General features: G+C 51.7%; 3 protein-coding genes across 3 annotated transcripts; 1 reads left to right on the top strand and 2 right to left on the bottom strand.

The window, feature by feature from the left end:
• Positions 1-16: 16 nt before the first annotated feature.
• LOC100901903 (LIM and SH3 domain protein Lasp) lies at positions 17-3,142 on the bottom strand. Its single transcript, XM_003739671.1, has 8 exons — positions 3,022-3,142; positions 1,929-2,065; positions 1,568-1,812; positions 1,359-1,442; positions 1,112-1,259; positions 823-1,020; positions 286-438; positions 17-170 (listed from the first exon to the last, which is right to left on the bottom strand). The coding sequence occupies exons 3-8, from the start codon at positions 1,787-1,789 to the stop codon at positions 76-78; spliced, it is 900 nt and encodes a 299-aa protein (XP_003739719.1). The 5' UTR covers positions 1,790-1,812; positions 1,929-2,065; positions 3,022-3,142; the 3' UTR covers positions 17-75.
• A 1,999-nt stretch (positions 3,143-5,141) lies between these two features.
• LOC100899168 (rab effector Noc2) lies at positions 5,142-7,589 on the top strand. The gene is made up of 5 exons (XM_003739728.2): positions 5,142-5,295; positions 6,084-6,152; positions 6,279-6,416; positions 6,523-6,760; positions 6,949-7,589. The coding sequence occupies exons 2-5, from the start codon at positions 6,085-6,087 to the stop codon at positions 7,048-7,050; spliced, it is 546 nt and encodes a 181-aa protein (XP_003739776.1). The 5' UTR covers positions 5,142-5,295; position 6,084; the 3' UTR covers positions 7,051-7,589.
• A 17-nt stretch (positions 7,590-7,606) lies between these two features.
• LOC100899026 (uncharacterized) lies at positions 7,607-19,590 on the bottom strand. The gene is made up of 11 exons (XM_029113359.1): positions 19,482-19,590; positions 14,593-16,908; positions 14,068-14,245; positions 11,617-11,717; positions 11,213-11,444; positions 9,899-9,991; positions 9,553-9,683; positions 9,054-9,425; positions 8,796-8,949; positions 8,484-8,669; positions 7,607-8,388 (listed from the first exon to the last, which is right to left on the bottom strand). The coding sequence occupies exons 2-11, from the start codon at positions 16,864-16,866 to the stop codon at positions 8,282-8,284; spliced, it is 3,828 nt and encodes a 1,275-aa protein (XP_028969192.1). The 5' UTR covers positions 16,867-16,908; positions 19,482-19,590; the 3' UTR covers positions 7,607-8,281.
• Positions 19,591-20,808: the final 1,218 nt, after the last annotated feature.

The raw sequence follows: 20,808 nt of genomic DNA, 5'->3' as shown, positions 1-20,808 counted from the left end.
CGAATCCTTCACTCCAGAAAACATTTATTATCCTTCTCGGCTGAAACAATTTACAGTGATACAATTGTCATCCGGTCAGACAGGCTCGATGAAGTTCGCTGGAACCATTCCTCTCTTCCCGTTGCGCAGCACGGTGCAGGTTGTCCATCCCGCGTTCACCGCACTGCATCCTGACAATTATTCGAGCGGAAGACATTCATATTAGGGTACCACGGACAAACACAACGGAGCGATCTCGCGATGCGCCCGAGCAATGCATCGGAAACCAAAGAAGATGAGTCTTACCGAGTAGGACGTCCCCGTCGTTGAAGCTCACTTCGTCGGCTTCTTGCGCCCTGTACGTGTATACCGCTCGGTACATTTTGCCTGTTCGAGCTTTAGGTTTGCGATCGCTCTTATAATTATTATTATCACTCGATGGATGAGTGTCTTCCCGATCTGCAATCCCGATCATCTCGGTGAATAAAAAACGCAATACACGAAGCGTGATCCTAGTGATCAAATCCGGGGGTTTCTCGAGAATTCCACTTTATTCAGGTTCAAGCTTTCCAAGATCGTTTTTTTATGGCTTTTTCAAGCATCTACCAAAGAGTCAGCCATGATATCAATGATGGACCTCGCAGGGATCGTCAATGCGCCTGCAGAGGTGGAATGCGAGGTCACCAAGCACGACGGGGAAAAAGCCGAAGCCAGCAGCGGGGATCTTGGGAAAAATCTCTGATTGTGACTGGGTGAGTTCCGCGAGGTTCGTTTTGCGGTCGCATTGAGCCTAGCAGGGGTCCCGTGGATGCGCCTAGTTACAGTCCGGAACTGCAGACATACTTTTCAGGTTAGCGACCCGCTCCCAACCATTCGTGGTGGTCGAGCCAGCCACGTAGGCCGTTTTCGTGAACATGGGTTTATCCTCCTCGCCTTGGTATGGGTCGTAATCGTGGATGGATCCGATGGGCTTCTGGTTCGATTTTCCAACAAAAGTCACGGGTCGTCCATCGACAGCGCTGTACAGGAGCGCAGTGGTACCTTCGGCGAAACATTCGAAGATGAGACTTTCGATCTAGGCAGATGAAGCCCATCGCGAGTGTTTTCATCGGGGAGGGGGGGGTAGACTGACCGAATTCGACAGTGTGTGGTCTGACGACGTCGCTGGCATTCCTTTTGGCTTCCATGTCACGTTTCCGACGCAAAGTACCTTGGTACTGATTGTCCGAGATCACCGCTCCGTTCTTTTTCACGCGGAGAGTCTCCAGATCTTCTGCAACCTTTTGGAAATTGTAGTTTTATCCCTCATCCGCGAAGATCATGGAGCAATCGTGGAAGAGCTAGGTTCTGAGGAAAATGATAATATCGTCCCTACTCACCGTCAAAACTTTCCCCTTTATGTCTTGCTCGAAATCTTTCTGATACGTGTTCTTCGATACGAGCTTCTGTGCGCGTGCAGCTAGCTGGAAAACGAAAACCGAAATTACGGGTTCCTCTGACGTCGAACGTCGAATATCAGATGGCGGCTGACGTCAGGGAGTTCAGAACCTACGAGATCAACGAGGAGGAGAGCAGAGAAAAATCCTACCTTCATCTCAGGAGTATCTGTTATCGGCGAGGGTCGCAGAGAAGGTGCATGGGCGACACAGAAAGGGATCCCCTCGACCGTTGTGAACGATCGAAGTGAGAGTGGAGCTCTACAAGAACTGCATCGAAAACATGAGCGATGAAATATTTGATTCAGAACACTGAGACGTTCTGTTGGATAGACAATCTTCCGGCAAGAGGTGCAGCACGACGCAGCCTGCATTGTCAAGGTATGATGTGGCCGGTCTGCAATGCAAACAATGAATATTCGTTATCGATCTTCCGCGATTCGAAGCCAACACACCACATTGTAGCGAATCAATACTCAACATTTACTGCAATTCCTGGAATGATTTACGCACATTCACAGCGAGCGCAGAAGAGCTGTTCCGACTCTCTCCTCTAGCTACCGAAGTTTGGATGGCGGCCGGCGTTGTTTTCCCGTCCGAAGTTTCCGCAGTCTCTTCACAGCGAGGATATCCCTATGCGATCACTGGAGCTTGAGGAAGAAATAATTTCAATTATGGGAGACCCGACGAGACGTCTTCGAATTCCCTTAGGACATCTGCGAAGCCGTTGTAAAAAAAAGAGTTCAACGTAAATGGCGTGGAGGCGAAAATGACTTGCTTGTTACGACGTTTGCACCAACAACAGCCTACCATTGTTTACCGGCGTCCCACAGAGCGGTTCGCTTTGCTATAAAGATTGTCGCTGCATATCCACTCTGACGCACGCACAGTTTCCCCATATCGGAATGTCAACCGCAGCTCGTTTCCATACCTCTTGAACGCATGATTCACGGCGATTTCAAGGCCATTGAGATAAAAACACTTTGACGCCCGGAGTGTCTTCCGAGGAACGAAACAAAAATGGACCAACGTTTCCTCCAATGAGCGATGTAATGGTGGAGGAAGCATGAGGAGACGGTAAGATTCACATCGAATCACTCTCGCCGATAATTCCGCTTACGAGGTTCCTCGATCGCGGCGATTCCGCAAAAGCGATCGGACTCGAGGAATGATTCTCAAAGCGATTCGTCGAACAAACGACCTTTGACTTAGCATGCGATCGACTCAAAGGCGATATCCCTAAGCTTCCCGCTTTCGACACCAGGGATCGATTGACGCTGAATAATAGCGCGTTCGCATCCGCGGTAGATGAGGGCGACGGCACGGAAACCGGCCACAGACAAGAGAAACGCGTTTTGCGCTTCGTTGAGCATTCGCACGAGCTGTGGGCTTTCGGTTGGGCACCGACTGATTCGACGGCAGTATTCAAAAAATAGAAATCTATAGTAATGCTGTACGGAGATGAGCCTCCCCATCGTCTCGGGCGATCGGATGCTCTCCGGAAGGATTCACACGCGAATCGGATCTCGAGAGTTTGAGCTCGGTGCGGTGACCGACGATGAAGAGTAGAAAAAGACTCTCATGCCTTAAGCTTGGATCTACTCACCGTACTCTCGACAATCCGAACACCCTGCAGAGACTACCGACCGCTGCATGCCGTGGTTTACGATTGAGTCTTGTGACGAACGTAGAGAGGGCAAGCGGCGCTCAACTGCGGATACCACCATCATCGAAATGTCCTGGAGAGCAGGACTAAGTAGGTGAAACCGAAAGGGTCGAAGGCTCGCTAGAGCCGGTGGTCTTAATCCTTCAAGACATCTCGACAAATCTCTTTCGACTCGCATTGGGTGTCGCGGATTATTTTGCTCCCATTCCGAGTCGATTCGTCCGGTGCCGGTAGATTCTCCCTGAGCTCTTGATCCAGCGTGAATATGAGATAAGAAAGCCCAAGCATTGTGTATTCACACGCTCTAGGCGTTCTCAGATATCAAGAATCGGCGATGCTTTTGGTATTACCCGACTTACGATATTTCGCCGTTTCCTTAATAAAGTCTTCTAAGCTGGAGGAAGAAAGCGTCGCTCTCGGCACTCGTAGTGAACAGCCGGCGATAAATAATAATCGACTCCGTCGAGTGCATTCTTGAGGCGAAGCCGGTCATTCGAAACCTTCCCATACACGAGGTTTCTGAATTGTTCCTTCTCACTCGATACGTGCTAGTGTTTTCTTGTGGAGTCGGACTGCTTCCCCGCAATGATATGACTTCGATTTCCTGTCGAGAGGAGGAGCGCAAAGAGCTCTCCGAAGCCCGCTCCCCATTAAATCCGGCTCATCGAACAGGATGATCGAGCTTAGAAGAGATCAAGCTCCGGTCTCCCATGCGTCCGGGGGCTTCAGCGATGACCTAAAATACCTGAATGCTCTACTTCCTCACTTCAGTTCCTCCATCCGTGTTCACACAGATAAAGTGGATATTCGCAAGGGTGATTCCAGAATCAGAGCTGTCGGATCGAGGATCGAGCGGATTTTCATGGACGTTCGCGACCCGAGGTCTCATTCAGTATCGTCATTCCTTCCAAGCCTTGCTCGAACGGAAACAGTCTCAGTCAGCTCTGCTGCCTCCCAGTCGATCGGAAGCTTGATGACCTGACTACCCCCGGCAGCGCCCATGTAAGAGGCTCTCCATTCCGGACATCAATAGACTTCGGCTAAGTCACTCGATCTGCAGCCCTACCCTGCAATACCCCCATAAAGAATATTGAAAAGAGGACGGGCGATCTCTCGACGGTGATAGCTCGTGGTAGCAAGTCGCGATAGAAGACGGGACTCGAAATTAGTTATTTCGCACCACGTTCACTCCCGCACCTGACTTCCGCTAGCCAACGTTCCTCGGATCACAGAACCTGTGTGGTCTATGCTGACTGTAGCTTTGTGTCCGCAGTCGCTCCCAATGTTCCGATACAGACTGACATGAACTCACAGGACATGTCTAGATATTACGCAACTGCGTTCTTATGCTCCGTCAGAAGATCCGCAAGCTGTTCTAAAGTCGTATGTCGAAGCGTGATTCGTTTCTCAATGTCAGCGCGACGACCGTGGGATCCCGCGCGAAATTGCGTCGAGGCGCGGACGCTCCGAACGCATGCATGTCATACAGAGAATGCACAATGCTTCCGTGCTTTGGAATATCATCATTAGAAGATAAAAACTCGAATTTTCGGAAGCGGCCAGTTCCCGGTGGGGACTCGAGTTTTCGACGATTGCTCGATAATCCGCCCGGCCGTCCAAGTAGATCGACATCGCTCGGCGTCATCGGATCGAAGGCTGAGAGGAACTTGCAGTTTCGAAAGCTGTGTCATCATCAGGCAGATTCGATTCGCCCCTTCCGGTCTGAATTTCAGAATCGGTTCCCTCTCGAAACCTACACAAGTCTCTCTGAGTGAATTCCAGCTGGACACCGCAAGGCGCACCTTCGCGTCATATACATTCCCGCGCATCCGCAATTTAATTACCGAGTCGTCGATCCTGATCCCTTGGTATTCGCATTGTCTCAGGCAGTGCCTCCTGTGAACTTTCAAGTTCGAGCGCGCCGCTGCAGATAAGCAAGGTCAAACAGGCCGTGAGCGCATGCTCTGTGCATGTCGGTCTGTCTCAGGGCGAAATCCACACTCGCGGAGCGAAAGAGCGATTTTCGATCAGATGGAAGTGTTCGGAGAAGCCACTTCCAGACTGCCGTCGATAGTGCCTGTGTTTGGGTCTCATTCATTGTGTTGCGTAAGTAGACACCGGATAGTTTCACATGGCGCTACCGTTTGTCCCGAACTCCCGAACTTGAAACTTCCCATGTAACAGAGGAGGTTTCGAGGTTTCGAGCATACGAAAGTGAGTAGACGAAAATGCGCATATGATTCCTCCCTCCTTGCGCTGATTACCGAGTTGCTAGCCGCGAGTTTCACGCAGACGCAAAAACAGTTTGAGAGAGCGTTCATTCGAACAGTCTCTCCGAAGCTTCTCCTGCGATAGTTCCTAGATCTGAATGGACTTTTCGGATCACAAATCATCTTCTTACTTGTGGCGGCGAATCACCCGCAACCCGACCAGAGAATCTCTCCCGGATACTTCCCGGAAATGCTGAGCGTGCCTTGAATTCCGCTCCGGGAGGAAGGCCCAGAGGCATGTGCTCTGGGACACCCCGTGCATTGGGTCTGGCAGACTCGGGGAAACTTTCTCGAATCGTTCTTCTTTAGAACTGTCCGTTGGCGGTTCATCCTGGGGTACCCCCTTCGGAGTCGGGGTGTGGGTATACGGCCAAGTATTTTCAGGTACAGGCGGAACTCCCAGAAAGACTCAGATTATTCCATTCGAGCCCGCGTGAATTTTCTTGGAATCGGTACTCATGATATCAAGGTGGGAATAATTTGGATTCTCCCCGCGCCGTCGATTTCCCTGTACACTCTTTCCGTGTGAACCGCGGACGTCATTTCTGAAAGGCCAAGCACGTCATTGACGGCCATGCGTCACAGCCAACGCCAAATGTTACGTTTGAGTGAATCGACTCGAGCATTGCGTCGTCCGTGACTCTGCCTAAAGATCCACCGTTGTCTGCCGTGAAGTCGCTATGACTATTTTTTCCGAGCTCTATCGCCTGATTTTCCGTACGTTACTTACAGAATGAATACATGGAAGACCAGGGTCACGTGGGCTTGCCCCGATGATAGGGAGCTGGCCCTCAGAGCTAAGTGAGTCAGCGAACTACAATCCGAGCATACCCGCAGCGGAATGAGCACAGAGCCGCCTCCAATCGTAGCTTGGGGGCCGCAATCAAGTCGTTTATCCAACGAGGAATGACTTCGCAAATTTTCCAGACTGCGATCAGGCTGGTCCGCGAAGTCGGATCGAGTCTTTCAGAAACAAGAGCCGCTCAGTACGCAAGAGGTCTCCACCATAGTCGAGGTGGTCAAGAAAGCAGATCGCGTGGAGCAAATGGAGCGGGATCGTGTGAGGTCAGAATGCATGCTTTTTCCCCGCTCTCCGATGTCTGAGATTGCCGCTCGGCTAGTAAGCGAATCCAAAAGCATTCCGACGAGATATTCGATTTCTGGTCTTCAGTCGACTTGTCAAACAGCTCGACAAACTGCGGAATCGATGCGTCCAAGGCCAGAAGAGCAAACGAACCTGCAACATGTGCGGAGTCGGATTCCGTCTATTGATATCCTCCGCTCAGAAATGCCGTATATGCGAGAAAGACGTCTGCGCGAAATGCGGCTTGAACGCCGTCGTCCTTCAGAGCGGTCTAAATCAGAGAGATGCCGTCTGGCTGTGCAAAATCTGCCACGAAATTCGCGAGGTAAGCAGCTGTGTGAATCGTCATGAGCACCACGGGCTCAGAATAATCGTTCGTTCCATCCGGGGAATCGATTCGACGCTATCTTTCCCTGGTTGGCGATTTGGCCACTGAGTTAGAGAAAAATGAGTCATGAACGCCAATCCATGCTCTCGAGCGGCTTTTTCCCTGGCGTCTGTCAAAACTTTCAGGTCTGGAAGAAATCAGGAGCGTGGTTTTACAAGGGTATGCCGTTGCACAATGAGGAGCGTAAAGTGGGCGGCGACGCGCCTGGAGAGCAGAAAACGGATTGATCGGCTTCACTCGTCAAAATTGCTCAACGAAGATCAACAAAGAACGATTCCTGTATTTTGATAGCAAATAAATGCCGGGGAGTTTTCCTCAGCATATCATATCGCCTCGGTATACGTAGGTTCGTATCCATAACGACAGCGGCGAGGGACTCAGGGGCAGTCCCTAGTGCTCTAAGATTTTGGATGCCGATTGCACGGGTGGACTTTCACACCGGTCATTTTCCCCGTGACGGGAGCTCCATCCTATGCACGGGAGCCTTTCGGGACGCTTAAGCTCGCGGAATCCCCGAATGTTCGTTCGGTTCCGTACGGAAGTGAGCCTGAGCGTTTGTCGAATCAGGAAACCAGCGCACAGTTGTATTGATATCCAATAGTGTTAGGGGAAAGAGCGAGGATATGGGAGAATGACCTACCACGGATAATTTCAACGTACCTCGCAGCATTGTTACGAAGTGTCAGCGCAGTTTCCCCGCTCCCCCCCCCTGACGGCGGATGATTTATATAATCGGCACCACAAGATTGAAAACTCATGTTCGACACTTTGATACAGATGTTTCATTCGACGTTTGAAAGTTCATGAACAGCTTCCTTGAAACAGAGAATGAAGTTCTCAAGAACCTCCAGTCCTATAGATTGCTTTGCTGCCCAGATAGAGAATCACGGACGCGTACGCGAGCTGCATCACCCGACATGATGGTAAAAAGATCCGTCATTGTATTCGCTCGAGCTCTGGAGTTGATCTTACGCAGGCATCTGGCGTCGCACGCATTCGATGTGCTGCATCGCCACAAATTCAAGTTGTAAATACACTCAGACCTGTGAAGTCCTTGGATTCCGCCTACATCTGCGCGTACTGCAGCGTGTCAGACAGCAAAAACTCACGCGTCTGGATTAACTTTACCGATCGGAATTGGAGGGAACCAGATTGCCTGTGATGCACGAAAAAAAATAAATGAAAAGAGCACCGAAGGTTTTCATGTACACCTATTAACGGCGAATTTACACGAGACCATATTGATCCTTCGCACGAACTTTCTATCGCCCAACGTCTAACACACATGGCGTAGGGGGGAAACACAATCCCAGAAATAACACTGATCAGCATTAGAAGATCGCAACCCCGATTGAGTGGACTGGAGAGCTCATTCGGAATCGCCTCCAATCCTTGTCCTCGAACTCCGGCTGCAACAGTGGCACAATGTTTCCACTAGTTGGTTTCCCGGACGGTTCTTCAAGCTCGCGAAGCGGCGGTGGCGACTACCGGTGTCGAAACCGTTTCCTCCAGAGCTGTTCCTTCATCTTGAGTGAAGACGTTCTCCAACACATGGGGTGAATCATCTGCGGTCGGTGAAGAAATTTCAAGATTCAGCGGTGCACCGACATCCCAGCCGCAGGACTATATTGGGGCTTGATACTGTTTCCAGCTGACGTACCTTCGTCGGAGTCCTTCGAGTCCGAACTGGCGCTCCTCGAATCATTGGATTCTTTTTGCGATTTTTCCCGGAACGACAAGTGCCACGACCTGCTCATTGCTTCATCCACGTCAGCATTATCCGGGGGAGCGCCAAAACTTTTTGTTTCTCGCAACGGCCGGTGCACCGGCGTGGAAACGTCCACAGCTGCAAGGTGAAAGCATTTGTGAGCTCGCAGTTCTCGAGAACACTCTCACCGGAGCTTGAAGGTGTTTCCGCGAAACGGCGGAAGGACGGGCTTAGGAAGTGGATAGGGGATAGAGGAACACTCACTGAAGCTAGTGCCGTCCTGCATCTTGTATTTGAGCTCTTCAAAATGCCGGTCCATTTGAGATATGATACGATCCTTCTTTTCGGAAAGCTCGAGTAACTTTACGTTCTCGGATGTCAGTTTCTGCTGTGTTTCTGTCTTGATATCGAGTTGAGCCTGAGGGGAGAGGATTGGGGATATTAATAATATTCTCAGAATCACGACCCGAGAATCCAGCTTTTGGGATCCCGCTCCATGCACCTGCACGGAAGAACTCTCACCTTCAGGTCCTCTATTTTAGCTCTTTGTTTATCGAGAGCCTCCTGCATGAGTGCCATGCGTTCTTTGCGGTCTTGGTTTTCACGCTTCTCCGCAAGAAGTTCCCGGTTCTCGGCGACTTTCATCTCGAGTACCGCGTTCAGCGATTCCACTTCCTTTTCGAGGGAGTTGATTTTCTCGTTCAACCACTGGGCACGCGCATCAGCCGATTGTAGAAGCTTGGCTTTGAGTGCGGCTGCCTCTTCCTCAACCCTACGGCACTGGTGATTTTTCTCGTCCAAACGTCGCTCGAGATCGCGTTGGGTTTCCCTGAGGGCGTTGAATTCGGCTTCTTTCGACTGTCTTAGAGCCTCTAGAGCGCACTCGTGCTCCTCCTGCAAAATAAAGGGGTATGATCTGGAGGCAGGAAGCACGCGATGTGAAGCGTCATTTACATATGGATCTCGAAAAAGAATGAGGAGAGGTCGTCGGGGTCAACGCCGTGAATAGCGCAAGTCTCACCTGAAGCTCGATCAATCTACTTTTGTGCACAGTATCTTGTGACGCAGATGCTTGACTGCTCTTAAGCTCATCGACTTTTCTCTCGTGTTCTGATCTCAATTCTTCTAGAACGCTGACTTGTTTAGCCTCAACTGTGGAAATACGACGAAAGAATGAGTTTCTTTTTCCGGCGTGGTACATCATCGGTCAGGAGCACAAATATCTTGCATTCCTCTCGGGAGCGACCTTGGATCTCTCGCGGTCACTGCGACGATCAGGAGGGAACACCCAAACAAGTCGGTCTGCTCATCGGAGCGCGATTAGGTAAGTAGATCGATGGAGTCGGAGAAAAATCTATAGTACTTACGCTCTGTTATCTTCTGCTGTTTCGCCTCCTCGAATTTCTGCATTTCATCTTTGTGCGTGGCAACTTCCTGCTGAAGCTTGTTTTCTAGATTTTCTGCAAAGGAAATCGTTCACGTCAGTATTAATTTACCGAATGATGAGCTTTTTCGTAAATTGTGTTGACCAGGCTTGTCATTGGTTCGATCCCAGATTCAACCTGGGGTTAGGATAATCGAGAGTGAGCGATGAGCGATAATGCAGTCGAGAGCGTCGAAAAATGAAGGATGATTACTTTTAGTGCCAAACCAAGGAATCGGCAGCTGAACTGATGGCCACGAATGAATGAAACGCATGTCCACAGGTCAATAAAGTACTGCTGACTACAGGAACAAAGTAGTGGTGACAATCGACCAGCCAGTTCGTCAGAGAAGCTGTCGGAGCCCGATTGAACGACAAGGCAGGAAGAAGAACGATCTCCAACAACAATGATTGCGAACTGTCTCTTTCGTGGAGAAAGAGTTCTACGACGGGCTCGCCTTACCGGCTGTTCTCTTCTTTACACTTTTCTCGTGGACACAACACTCGCTCGATGCAGAAACTCGTCCTCATGGTCGAACGTGGGCGTTCGACTTACGTAAGTGTTTCGTATTCGAGAAAAGAAACAGAGTTCGTCAGCGAAAGTGAATTACGCTCGTCCCGTGCAATATGTGAATCGGACTCATTTACGCAGCGTATGATACACAAGTTCTCCATTGTTCAAAGGCTCGGTCTGGCGCCCATTAATAGACTATGGGTGATCCGTTCTCGGTGCCCGTACTCTCCGTACGTGTTGTCACAGTGCCAAAAGCCATCAGCGAGCGGAAACGCGATCTGAATATCTGAGGTTCATCCGCACGATGCACCGATATTATCACTCTGAAGGAGGAGTTGGGGATTTCGAGACCGGACAAGCTGTTCCCGAAAGAATCCCACAGGTAGAGATGGAACGCTACCGACTTGACGGGACACGAGCTGTCAGTGAATCGTATTACGTCGGATAAAGCTCACCGAACCCGAAGCTTGTCAGCGAAAGAAAAGCCAAGGCTCTTCCTCGGTGACCTTTCGACCGAGGGTGTAAAGCACATCAGGACCTCTTAGATATCATCTTGTCTTGAGCCAAGCCGTCGAGTCAAAATCTACGTGCTCCACATGCAGTCAATGGTTGGCGTGGGAGATACGGAGCCGAATCTCCATACATATGTATATTCGGGTTCAGCAGATTCGGAAATCAGCGGAATCAAGCTCTCTGAATCTTTTCTCTCTCCTTGCGCTCGTCAGGTAGCCGGACTTAACTCACCGATATCATTGTGGGCATTGCTAATTACTTTTCCAGCCAGCAGCAGCTGACTCCTCAACCGGGCCGAGTACTCTTCGGTTCTCCGGAGACGCTCACTCCAGTAGTGCGCTGCGAACGCCAAGGCGCCGTGCGCAGCTGTGGAGTTCTGTAGCTCTTTGCGAAGGTTGTCGAGTTCCGCACTACGGGCTTCACAAATTTTGCCCAGTCGTGCGATCTCCACCTCGAAGTCCACCTGGGGGATGAGCAGACGGTCTGTTAGTTCCGATAAGATAATTCGGGCTCACGCGACTGGCTTCTCGATTTTCGCTGCGAGCATCGCGATATGATTCGGCTGCTCCTGATAGTCACATCCGGATTCGATTTTTCAGGATGAGAGCCGAGTCGGATTCTCCTGAGAAGCTTACTTTTGAAGACTGTCGTTCGCTCTGTTCGCCGACTCCATCGTCGGGGGCCTTGGGAGCTGCCTGTGTTGTTTTTGTGGCAACTTTCTTGACGACTTCACTACCTGTGGACCAGAAGGTTTCTCCAATCAGATTGGATCGCCCAATCGAGAGTCGAGAAATACCTAATCGATACGATGGATTCAGGGTTCGTTGTGGGAACTTTTCCTCCGGAGCTCCGAGCTGCTTAATTCTCTCCCTTGAAATTTTGTGACACCCGTTTTCACGACGAACGTGGATATGGGATCCCATGATGGGTTCTAATGAGCCATCCGGAGTGCACCGAAATCGAAGTGAGTACAACGGAAGCCCTCCTCTATATTCGAGTGAGCGGGTGAGAGCATGGAACGCTCTACTCGTGGCCGTTCGTAGCTTCCGATGCTACAACAATCCCAAACTCGATGATCATGAAGCGACGGAGATCGATTGTGTTCAGATGATGACACTGGTCAAACAAACCTCGTAGCTCCCGGATTCTATCCTGAATCAAACTGACAGTACACAGTATCAGAGCCAGCATCCAGCCACTGAGATTGACCAGTCCCTCGAAAACAACACTTATTCCACCGCTGCCTTTCGCTGGTCCATACGGCACTAGCACATTTTTACGCGGTATGGCGTCCGCCAAGGGCTGGCGCCTCTTTCGCGGTTTCATGCTTCCACCGTGGGTCACATGGTTGAGTCGAACTCGCTCCGATATAAGTTACGAATAGATGAAAACGGGGAACTCCTCCCGGGGAAGCGGTTCGTTGCTGGCCTAAACGCAGCTGTATGTTCTCGTGTTTTCGGTTTCCGCGTGCTCCCGACCAGCCAGTGGCTATCGGAGAGGCAGAAGAGAGGATACAAGTATCGTACATCCGAATTCCAGAATCTTTGGCGGACGCTAGCTATGTACCACGCAAAGCGTAGGAGCATCAAGCGATCCAGAGCCGTCGCGTAGAGCCCAGAAACGACGGAGTCGCCGAATAACGACGAAACTCCCACTTGGAAAGGGTGCTACTGCCGCTCATTGACCACTGTATTGCCTCTCGTCCCGTCCGCGGTTCCGTAGTCGAGCTATCCGACCGAGACAGCGTTTAATGAACTGAACCGGCACTCGGGAGCATACGTAGCGACTGCCGTAGAATAGCATCGATTTGGACGCCTAATCCGATCTATTCCCTTGGAAGTAGCCGGCTGGAACCAGTTGGGATAGCGTGGATCGTATGGATAGCGGATGGATGTTCCTTTTTCTTCCAAATCCGGTTGGTCCACGTCACGAGCTCGTCGTGACCAGTTGACGCCTGCTAACCAGTTCCGACGCTTGGGAGACACCGTTCAACAAGAAGTTTCCGCAAGAGACCCGTCCCCGTCCAGACGGATTTATGTAGGAAGGTGAATTTCGTTCCGATTGCTTTCCGTTCGAATTAGAGCGTTCCGCATCCATTCGATCACCATCCGCAGCGGTGGTATATACACATCCATTGGATTGATGCTCGTGAAATCACTCAGAACGTATCATTCCACTTCACGCGGTTTTCTTCGATCCGTCCGAACGGATCCCCGATGGAAAGTTCCCGTCAAGTACCTACGTAACGCTAAGAGCTCGCTCGACCGTGCTTGTAGAACCGAAGTTCGATTCACACAACAAGTCACTTCAGCGACAAGATGAAGTATTAACGAGATGAGCACGCGCGGGGAAGGAGTTCGCGCCTGTACGGGCGATCAAGAGGATCCGCGATGCCCTTGGTTCGTGGCAGATTTCAAATTAGATTGTCTATCAGATCGCCTACGCCTAGCTTCCTGCCGTTTTTTCTGACAAGGAACGACAACTCGGTGGGTGTCCTAATACATGGGACAGTTGACAGATATACTTCTCCTCTGAATCGATCGTAAAGCTCGATTGAGACGATGATGATATCATACTGCATCTAGTTCCACGGTGTGAGGTCATAAAATGCAGAGCGTCGATTCAGGCGCTCGTAAACTACCTCGACCCTCGACCGGGCCCGAGCGTCAGGGTTCTCGAGTATTCCTATTAGCTTTGGAAATGACCTATGATCGGAGTTGGGGGTTTCGATATGGATTATGATAATTAAGCCTTCCAAACACGGAGCGGAACAGCATTAGGAAGGGCAAAAGCCGACACTAAGCTGACGCGCTTCCGACCGAAAATTAATTGGAAGTGAGCGTGATCGCTGAAGCGTCGGTCCTTTGTTCAGCGAACATCTGTGGCTATAGCTCTACGGTCATAGCTCACAATCGAGAGGTTTTCTGATCGGTGCGGGATGCGATCCCTACGGATCGTTCCCCGTGGGTGATCGTCTCTCCTCCCAGAAGAACGAACACCTGCGCGGAGTCTGCGTAACGAACTGTTCGATAGGCGCAGCGACTGATAGTGTGACCCGCATCAAGGAAACCGCGATAGGGGCTTACCGCTGCTGACTTTGTTTCCCTCCGGTTTCTCACTGATTGATTCTTTGACATCGATCGACTTCTTCCGTCGAGCATTGGAAGAGACGGTTTGTCGCATCACAAAACGAATTTTCTCCTGAGCTTCCTCGGCGACGCGAGTTACACTTTCCACCAAGCAGGTTTCGGAGTCGGACTTCGCCTGAGCGGATGAGTTTTGACTCCGTATCTCCACACTCACTGGCTGAGCCGCGACCGACGAATTGGAAACTACCGGTAATTTGCCCACGCTTCTATCATTAGCTGTTTTTTCGCTCCGGAAGGTTTGCCGATCTTGGAGGGCGGCTGGAGACGAGAAATCTGGGGGGTGATTGAGCGCACAACTTTCGATGCCTGATCGTCGGGGGTCTCAGGTGTCGTAGGACTCGAATCGAGGCTTCGCTCCTCTCTCCGAGTAAACTTCTTCCGTGAGGAGGATCGCGGCGTTCCTCTTCCAGCGCTCGAAGAAGTGGGAACCTTGGAGCAGGTTTTCGAAGTTTGGCCACTTGCAACTGGCAACGGTATATGTAGCTTGCAATTCTTCCTGGCTTCTAGCTTGTAGTGTTCCGGGCCGTTACCCGGTGTGACTTGAGGCTCTGTCCCTGGTGATTTAAGCTCTTTGCTGATGACTGGAAGGACGTTTTCCGACGACGAGAATTCTTGCGACTCTTTGGTTATTCTGCAAACTTTGAGCTCCGAAGGTTTCCTGAGTCCCCCCCTGCACGGTCCGCTCGGTCTAGAGAAGGTTCCCCCGCCTTGAGAGGGACTGCTTTGTGTGGCTGAAGCACTCGATGAGTCGCCCGGTGCAGCAGAGGAAGCAGCCGCCGCGGTAGAATGAGTCTCTGTTCCGCATTCGGAAGCCTTGACTTCAGCTGCATCATCGATATCACGATCGATGATGATTCCCGCAGGAACTTCTCGGTCATTCTCCATGAGGACTTCCGCATCTCGGAGTTTCCTGTCTTCTTTCGTGAAAGTCCCATTCCTCTGTAGAGGGTTCGGCTTCTTCCGGACGAAGGTGCCTGAATCGACTTCGTCGGAGAGCTCAGAGCCTCTCGAGGTTCGGGATGCGTCTTGGCGCGCGGTTTGTGCCAAGTCTCCGTTTACGGTCGGCTCGTCCTTGGACTGCACTTCAGGTGCCAACGCTTCGGCACTGCAAGACCGCTCGAGCATGGATGGCTCTTGTTTCTGAGCGGAACGGTTTCTCGACAAAACGATTTGGTGGAGATCGGTGGAGGCTCGCTGCATCGGGCCGATACCGGCGGTGTATGAAATCGGCCGTATGCTCGTCGTCATCTTTTTCACGCGCCGAACGACCGCGGGATCTCGAACTGGGGACACGGACGAAGGCCTGCAGCTACTCGGTAGTTGTGCTTCGAACCGCCGCCGGGTCGCCTTAGGATCTTCTAAATCGATTACGGGCCCGATAACAGGAGAGTCTGGCAAATTCGCGGGGGCGGCCTTACAGTCGAAAATAGCTGAATCTATCTTATACTTCCGATCGCTCGGGCGCGATTCCGCATTCTTCGTGAGGGGATTCACTGGACTGAGATCGAACACGGCGGAATCTTCGGAGCAGGGGCTCTCAATCATGTGGCCGGGTATCGTTGCGGAAGCCAGTCTCGGGGCCGGTTTATCTTCGTGTTTCGGTGGGAAAGTTCCGTTCAGAAGTACGAATTTAAGTTCATCGCTGAGCTGAGGCTCCGCCATATTCCTGCTGTTCCTCTTCCTCTTCTTTTTGGCACCTGGGTCAACGTTGCAAGGGAACTCTCCCGCTATCTCTGATACGACCGCGGTTTTCGGCGCTTCGACGCTGGGTTCACAGGACAAGCGGTTCTCACGCTCCGTCTTTGTTCCCATGACGTTCTCACAACCGTCAACGTTATCAGCACCATCGACAGCTTGCTCACTCAGGTGGGCAGTGATCTCGTTTGGAGTTGTAATTTGCTCTGAAGATGAGTAGCCGGCTCGTGATCGGAAGCTGGGCAAGGTCGAACTCCGGCGGATGACCACAACGTCAGGATCTTCTTCGTCATCGTCCACAACAGGCTCCGTGGCGCCGCAGTTGTCTTGCGACGAGGACCACTCGGAATTATTGTGACAAGCGTGCGAGGATGTCATGTCCATGGGCACCGAAGCCCACTGCGACATGAAACTAGTCGTGGCTGCGTCATTAGTGGGTTCGACGAACGAAGTAACAATATCCGATTGCACGGAAGGCCACTGGGAGAGGTTTTCGGCAGAGAAGACACCGTCGGGCTCATCCTGTGGGCTCTCAGGGTCACCCTTGCGTATAACATCGACATGAGCGACACTCGGTGGCAAGTTTGATCCGGCTTTACGATTTTTATCTCTCGTTGAGAAGCGGAACAAACGGGAAAAGAAAGGTGGTGGCTTGTTCAGTGATGGCGAACCAGGACAATCGAGTAGAGTGTTGCCACTGCTGCTTCCGTTGAAGAAACCCTGTCCGTTTTGCAGGGGCTGCTGGTTCGCCGAAGAGGATTTGGCCACCGCTTGTCGAAAAGACCATGTTCTACGCAGAGTGGGAATCCTCTGATCGTCGAGGAGGAGAAACGATTCGGGTCGAAGGTCGCCGTCGCGTGAAGTGTACCCAGGGTGCCTCAGCGATAGAGATCTTGCGAAAGGTGGCGGCAGGTCATCGACCAGAGCTGCGGGTGGGGAAACATCTCCCGAGTACCTCCCGAACTTTCGCTTGATTCTTTTTCTCCACGAACTCATTTTATTGCCATTGTTCTCCGTCTGTCTTCCGGACTGCTGCCTCATACGGCGATCACGCAGTACGTCCCGTGGAGCTCAGTCAAACACCTGCAACAAAGTCTGATTGAAGTAAAGCTCCCGAATATTGAACCAAGGAACCGTCCGAGCGAGGTCTTTCATGCGATCGTCGACGTCGCCGTAGTCGAGCAGTGGAGGTGAAAGCTTTGCTCGTGTGATCTCGACTCCTCAAGAGCTCCCGGCGCCATTCGCCGGAATGATCTCGGGAAAGTTTGTCTTCCGTGAAAATTCCGATTTCGGGCTCATTCGTTGAAACTTCCGATGTCCGACGGACGAGACACTTTGACAAGCGGGCCTGATCTTATCGCGAATTCTTGAACGAAATTGACCACGCGAAACGAATCTGGTTCCACCTGCTTTGATTCTCGCTTCCGAAATCGAAGAAGCGAGATGGAACGAGGAGCGGAAGCTCTGAAGATTCGGGAAGGCGAGCTTGCATCGAAGTCCAGTACCTCCCGTGGATCATACTCGAATTTGTTCAAAATGGTAACTACTTTCCGAAAATTGATTCCCTGCTTCGGAACGAACAGAAAGCAGGCGGCTGGAGATGTACCGGAGCCTTCCCCTGCATCGGAAGACGTTCAGCGAGCTAGAAGCTGTTATAATTCAGAAATCTCGACGACTTGCTCTCCTCCTTAAGGTGACATATACCAAAAAAGAGCGGACGTAAAACGAGTTGAGTCTTCGAATTCCAACATCGGAGGATTCGACCGACGAGATCTCAGAAGAGCATCGCTCGAGAGCGCGAACATACCACGAACCCTCCGAGAGTAGCCTGTTCCCTATGCAACAAGCCCTCTCACGGAAAGTTCCGAATTGGATGGAAGCCTCCCTCCAAGGTTTGTTCATGATATACTTTTCCAGTAGTGAGTCGGCCGAGCGCTCCACGAAAAAAATCACGACCTCGAAGTCACCTCTGAGTCTCCGTAGCCCACGCGGGATTTTCGCACAGCTCGAAGAGGGGTCATGCCGGAAAGTTCGAATCAAAAAGAGGCTCCTCTCCAATGGAAGCCCCCAAGTAGTTTAGTCAGGGAGTTCGGGCGTGTATTGAAGAACCCGCGGCTTATGAAGGCTTTATGAAGTCCTTGATCACCGGGGATATCCTGCAATGAGACTTGCAGGCCAAGAGAGCAGCAAGCGGTGTTCGCGAAAAACCCAGTGAACCAGCGCTGCGAGCGTCCGTCACCTCAGAAAGCTGCTGAACATTGGATCACGAGCGAGGAGCAACGTGACAGCGCGGTGGAGTGCTCAGCTCAATTTCAGTACCGTTGATTAGGCAGCCAAGTCATTTCAGCGAGCCACAAAATTGGTGAAAGGAAAGAGCAGGAGCCAGAAAGAAAACGGTAAAGATAAATCGGACGTAAAAATAAAAAGCGAGAAAGGTCTAAGGATAAGAGGTCGACTGAAATTCTCCGAGGCACCGGCTCGTGAGCTCGTGAGCGAGCACGACTGACTGACTCACTCAGATGCGACTTGAAAAAGTCCCAAACAGCTAGCGGCTCCCGTATACATATGTATGTGCCCAACATGTGTATGTGCGTTTGTACATCCCTTGAATACCACAGAGGGAGCGGTGAGGTATGGAGGGATGGGTCGTACCAGCGGGAACAAGTACTGAAAATCGGGGTGAATGGCTCGCGATGAGCGATCATACGACAAGAGTTTTCTACGCTGTGCGCAGCTTTGTCCACGCCTTCATGTCGCCGGCCTTATTGTAATGAGGACGGCGACCACTTCGAAACCAGTACACGTGAATAATGGTCGGGGCTTTGAGCCGACTGTCCGGATGACGGACAAGCGATCGGGCTAGGTAGCTTGCCGGCTCGTTCTGTCGAAAGACACCACTCTCACTGTCTATGAAGATATGGCCGCATTGTACTAGACCGTTCACCCTATCTTTCAAGGGAAACATTGGATTGAACTCTTCTATCGCGGTGCCTTTATTGCTGTTGGCGGCAGCAGCATCGGCGGCGGTGGTGGTAGAAGTGCTGCTGGCGGCTCTTGCAAAGTATGTGGTACCATAGGTGGTGACCGACTGAGGAATCACCCGCGTAAGCCCAAATGATTTTCAGGAGTATCCCCTCATTAATGCTGGCTATGTCCGTACGATGTGGGATCGCTTGTATTTCGCATTGTACGGTGAGGAGCAGCGACCCATGAGGCAGTCATTCGGTGCCGCCGCACCGACCGGTCGGGCCGGCTCATGAGAAAAAAAGGGAAAAAAAAGACAGGGCAAACCGCTCAGTTTCCGGAGTCGGCTACGCGGCTCTATGCTGACAAAGCGACGAGCCGGCAACCAATAACACGATACAGCTTCACAGACGCACACGAATATAACGCGGCGTACGTACGTCGGTCGTAAGCATTCCCGAAACTCCGTAGGTTGACTACAATGACGGCGACGACTACGACAACCGCGACGACGACGACGCAATCAGACTCCCCCGGACGGCTTCAACATCATTACAAGCATGGCCTGTCTCGTTCGACGCGGCACTTTCATCGACATTTCACAGTCTGGTAGAATCCTCTGACCCGTTCCAGGATCATTGGATCGAGGTCAGAGAGAGCTGGCCATTGGAGTTTCTTTTGATTCTACTGACCTGAACTGGGAATCGTTGACAGTCGAACGCAGCAAGTCGAGAGGTTGTTGGTTGCGAAGTTTTCCTTTTATTGGTCATCCATGTGGGTGAAGCGCGGCTCACTGTGCTCAGTCGGTGGCTCTACGAGCTTGCCATCCGTTGGACCTTCCCCAAGGGGAAGCGCGCTCAAAACCGATTTTTTCTCTCGATGGATCAATTCCTCTTCGCGACGTGCTCCGTACGTATTGTGTCGATGAGGTAAAATCCCGGGTCTCGAAGTATATTCCAGAGGTCAACACACGCTCGACGGGTACACTCTTCGTCATCCAGCGGCATCCATAGCTGCACTTTCAGCGGCACCAGCTGCACCAAAAAAACACAAAATAGACCGACTCGGAGGCGGCACCACGCGCACGACGTCGAACCAGCTGCACGAGTGACGGGAGCTCCAGGGACTTCGAGCTTCGGGACTTAAACGATCGAGCGAATGGCAGTCCACGATGGTTCAATGCAGAACGGTGGCAACTCAATACCCGGAACGAACAGGCAGGCAGCTGCCATCGATTGGAACTTCTCTTCTACGAAGCAGTGCAGAATTTCACGCTGATCCTTCGCTGCCTGTTGCTGCCTGCTGCTGCCAACCGACCTACCGACCGAGCAGCGAACCAGGCAGGCAGTCAGTCAGTCAGTCAGCTCACCACCAGCCTCCAGCCCGATGCTGGTGAAACGAATGGATGGATTCGTCGTCAGCACCAACAACTAGAAGCAGCTCTAACTCTCCGTCTGCCAACCAGCCAGCAGCCCCTCACTGGTAGTTGTGACGGTCGCCTGTAGCTCTACCAGTGGTGCTCTGCGCTTGCTCGCTGGCTCAGGCCGGACAGCTCACCCGTTCGCCCGTCCGTTGCCGGTTTGTGCGATCGCTGCTCGCTTGTCTGATCGCTCGCTCGCTTCCTTGGTCCGTCGGGCCAAGAAAACATCAACAACAACTCCGTTGGAAACATTTGCTCGCCGCTAGATGTCGCGCATGTCGTGGCGGTAGCGGCCGCGGCACCCTCTAAAACGGGCATTTATTAAGACCGACGGGGCGCTGTACAATAGAGGCGCTCGGCCTTGAAGAAGTACCTCCTTTTCACGAGTTTCTCCGAAACGATGTGACGTTATTTCCTCGTTAGCGAGATCCCCCCGCGAGTACCGCGATTGGATATCGAAACTGCGCAAATCACGCGAATTGTCATGCAGGAATCGAGCTGATGGAGAAAAACGTCTTATGCAACAAGGGCATAGCGATTCCGGAGAGCCTCCTCAATAACTGGGCCGTTATCGGACTCATATCGATGTTCTTACCGCT

Source organism: Galendromus occidentalis, unplaced genomic scaffold, assembly GCF_000255335.2.
Source record: "Galendromus occidentalis unplaced genomic scaffold, Mocc_1.1 scf7180000076583, whole genome shotgun sequence".
NCBI lineage: Eukaryota > Metazoa > Arthropoda > Arachnida > Mesostigmata > Phytoseiidae > Galendromus > Galendromus occidentalis.
This window is presented reverse-complemented; position numbering and strand designations above follow the sequence as displayed.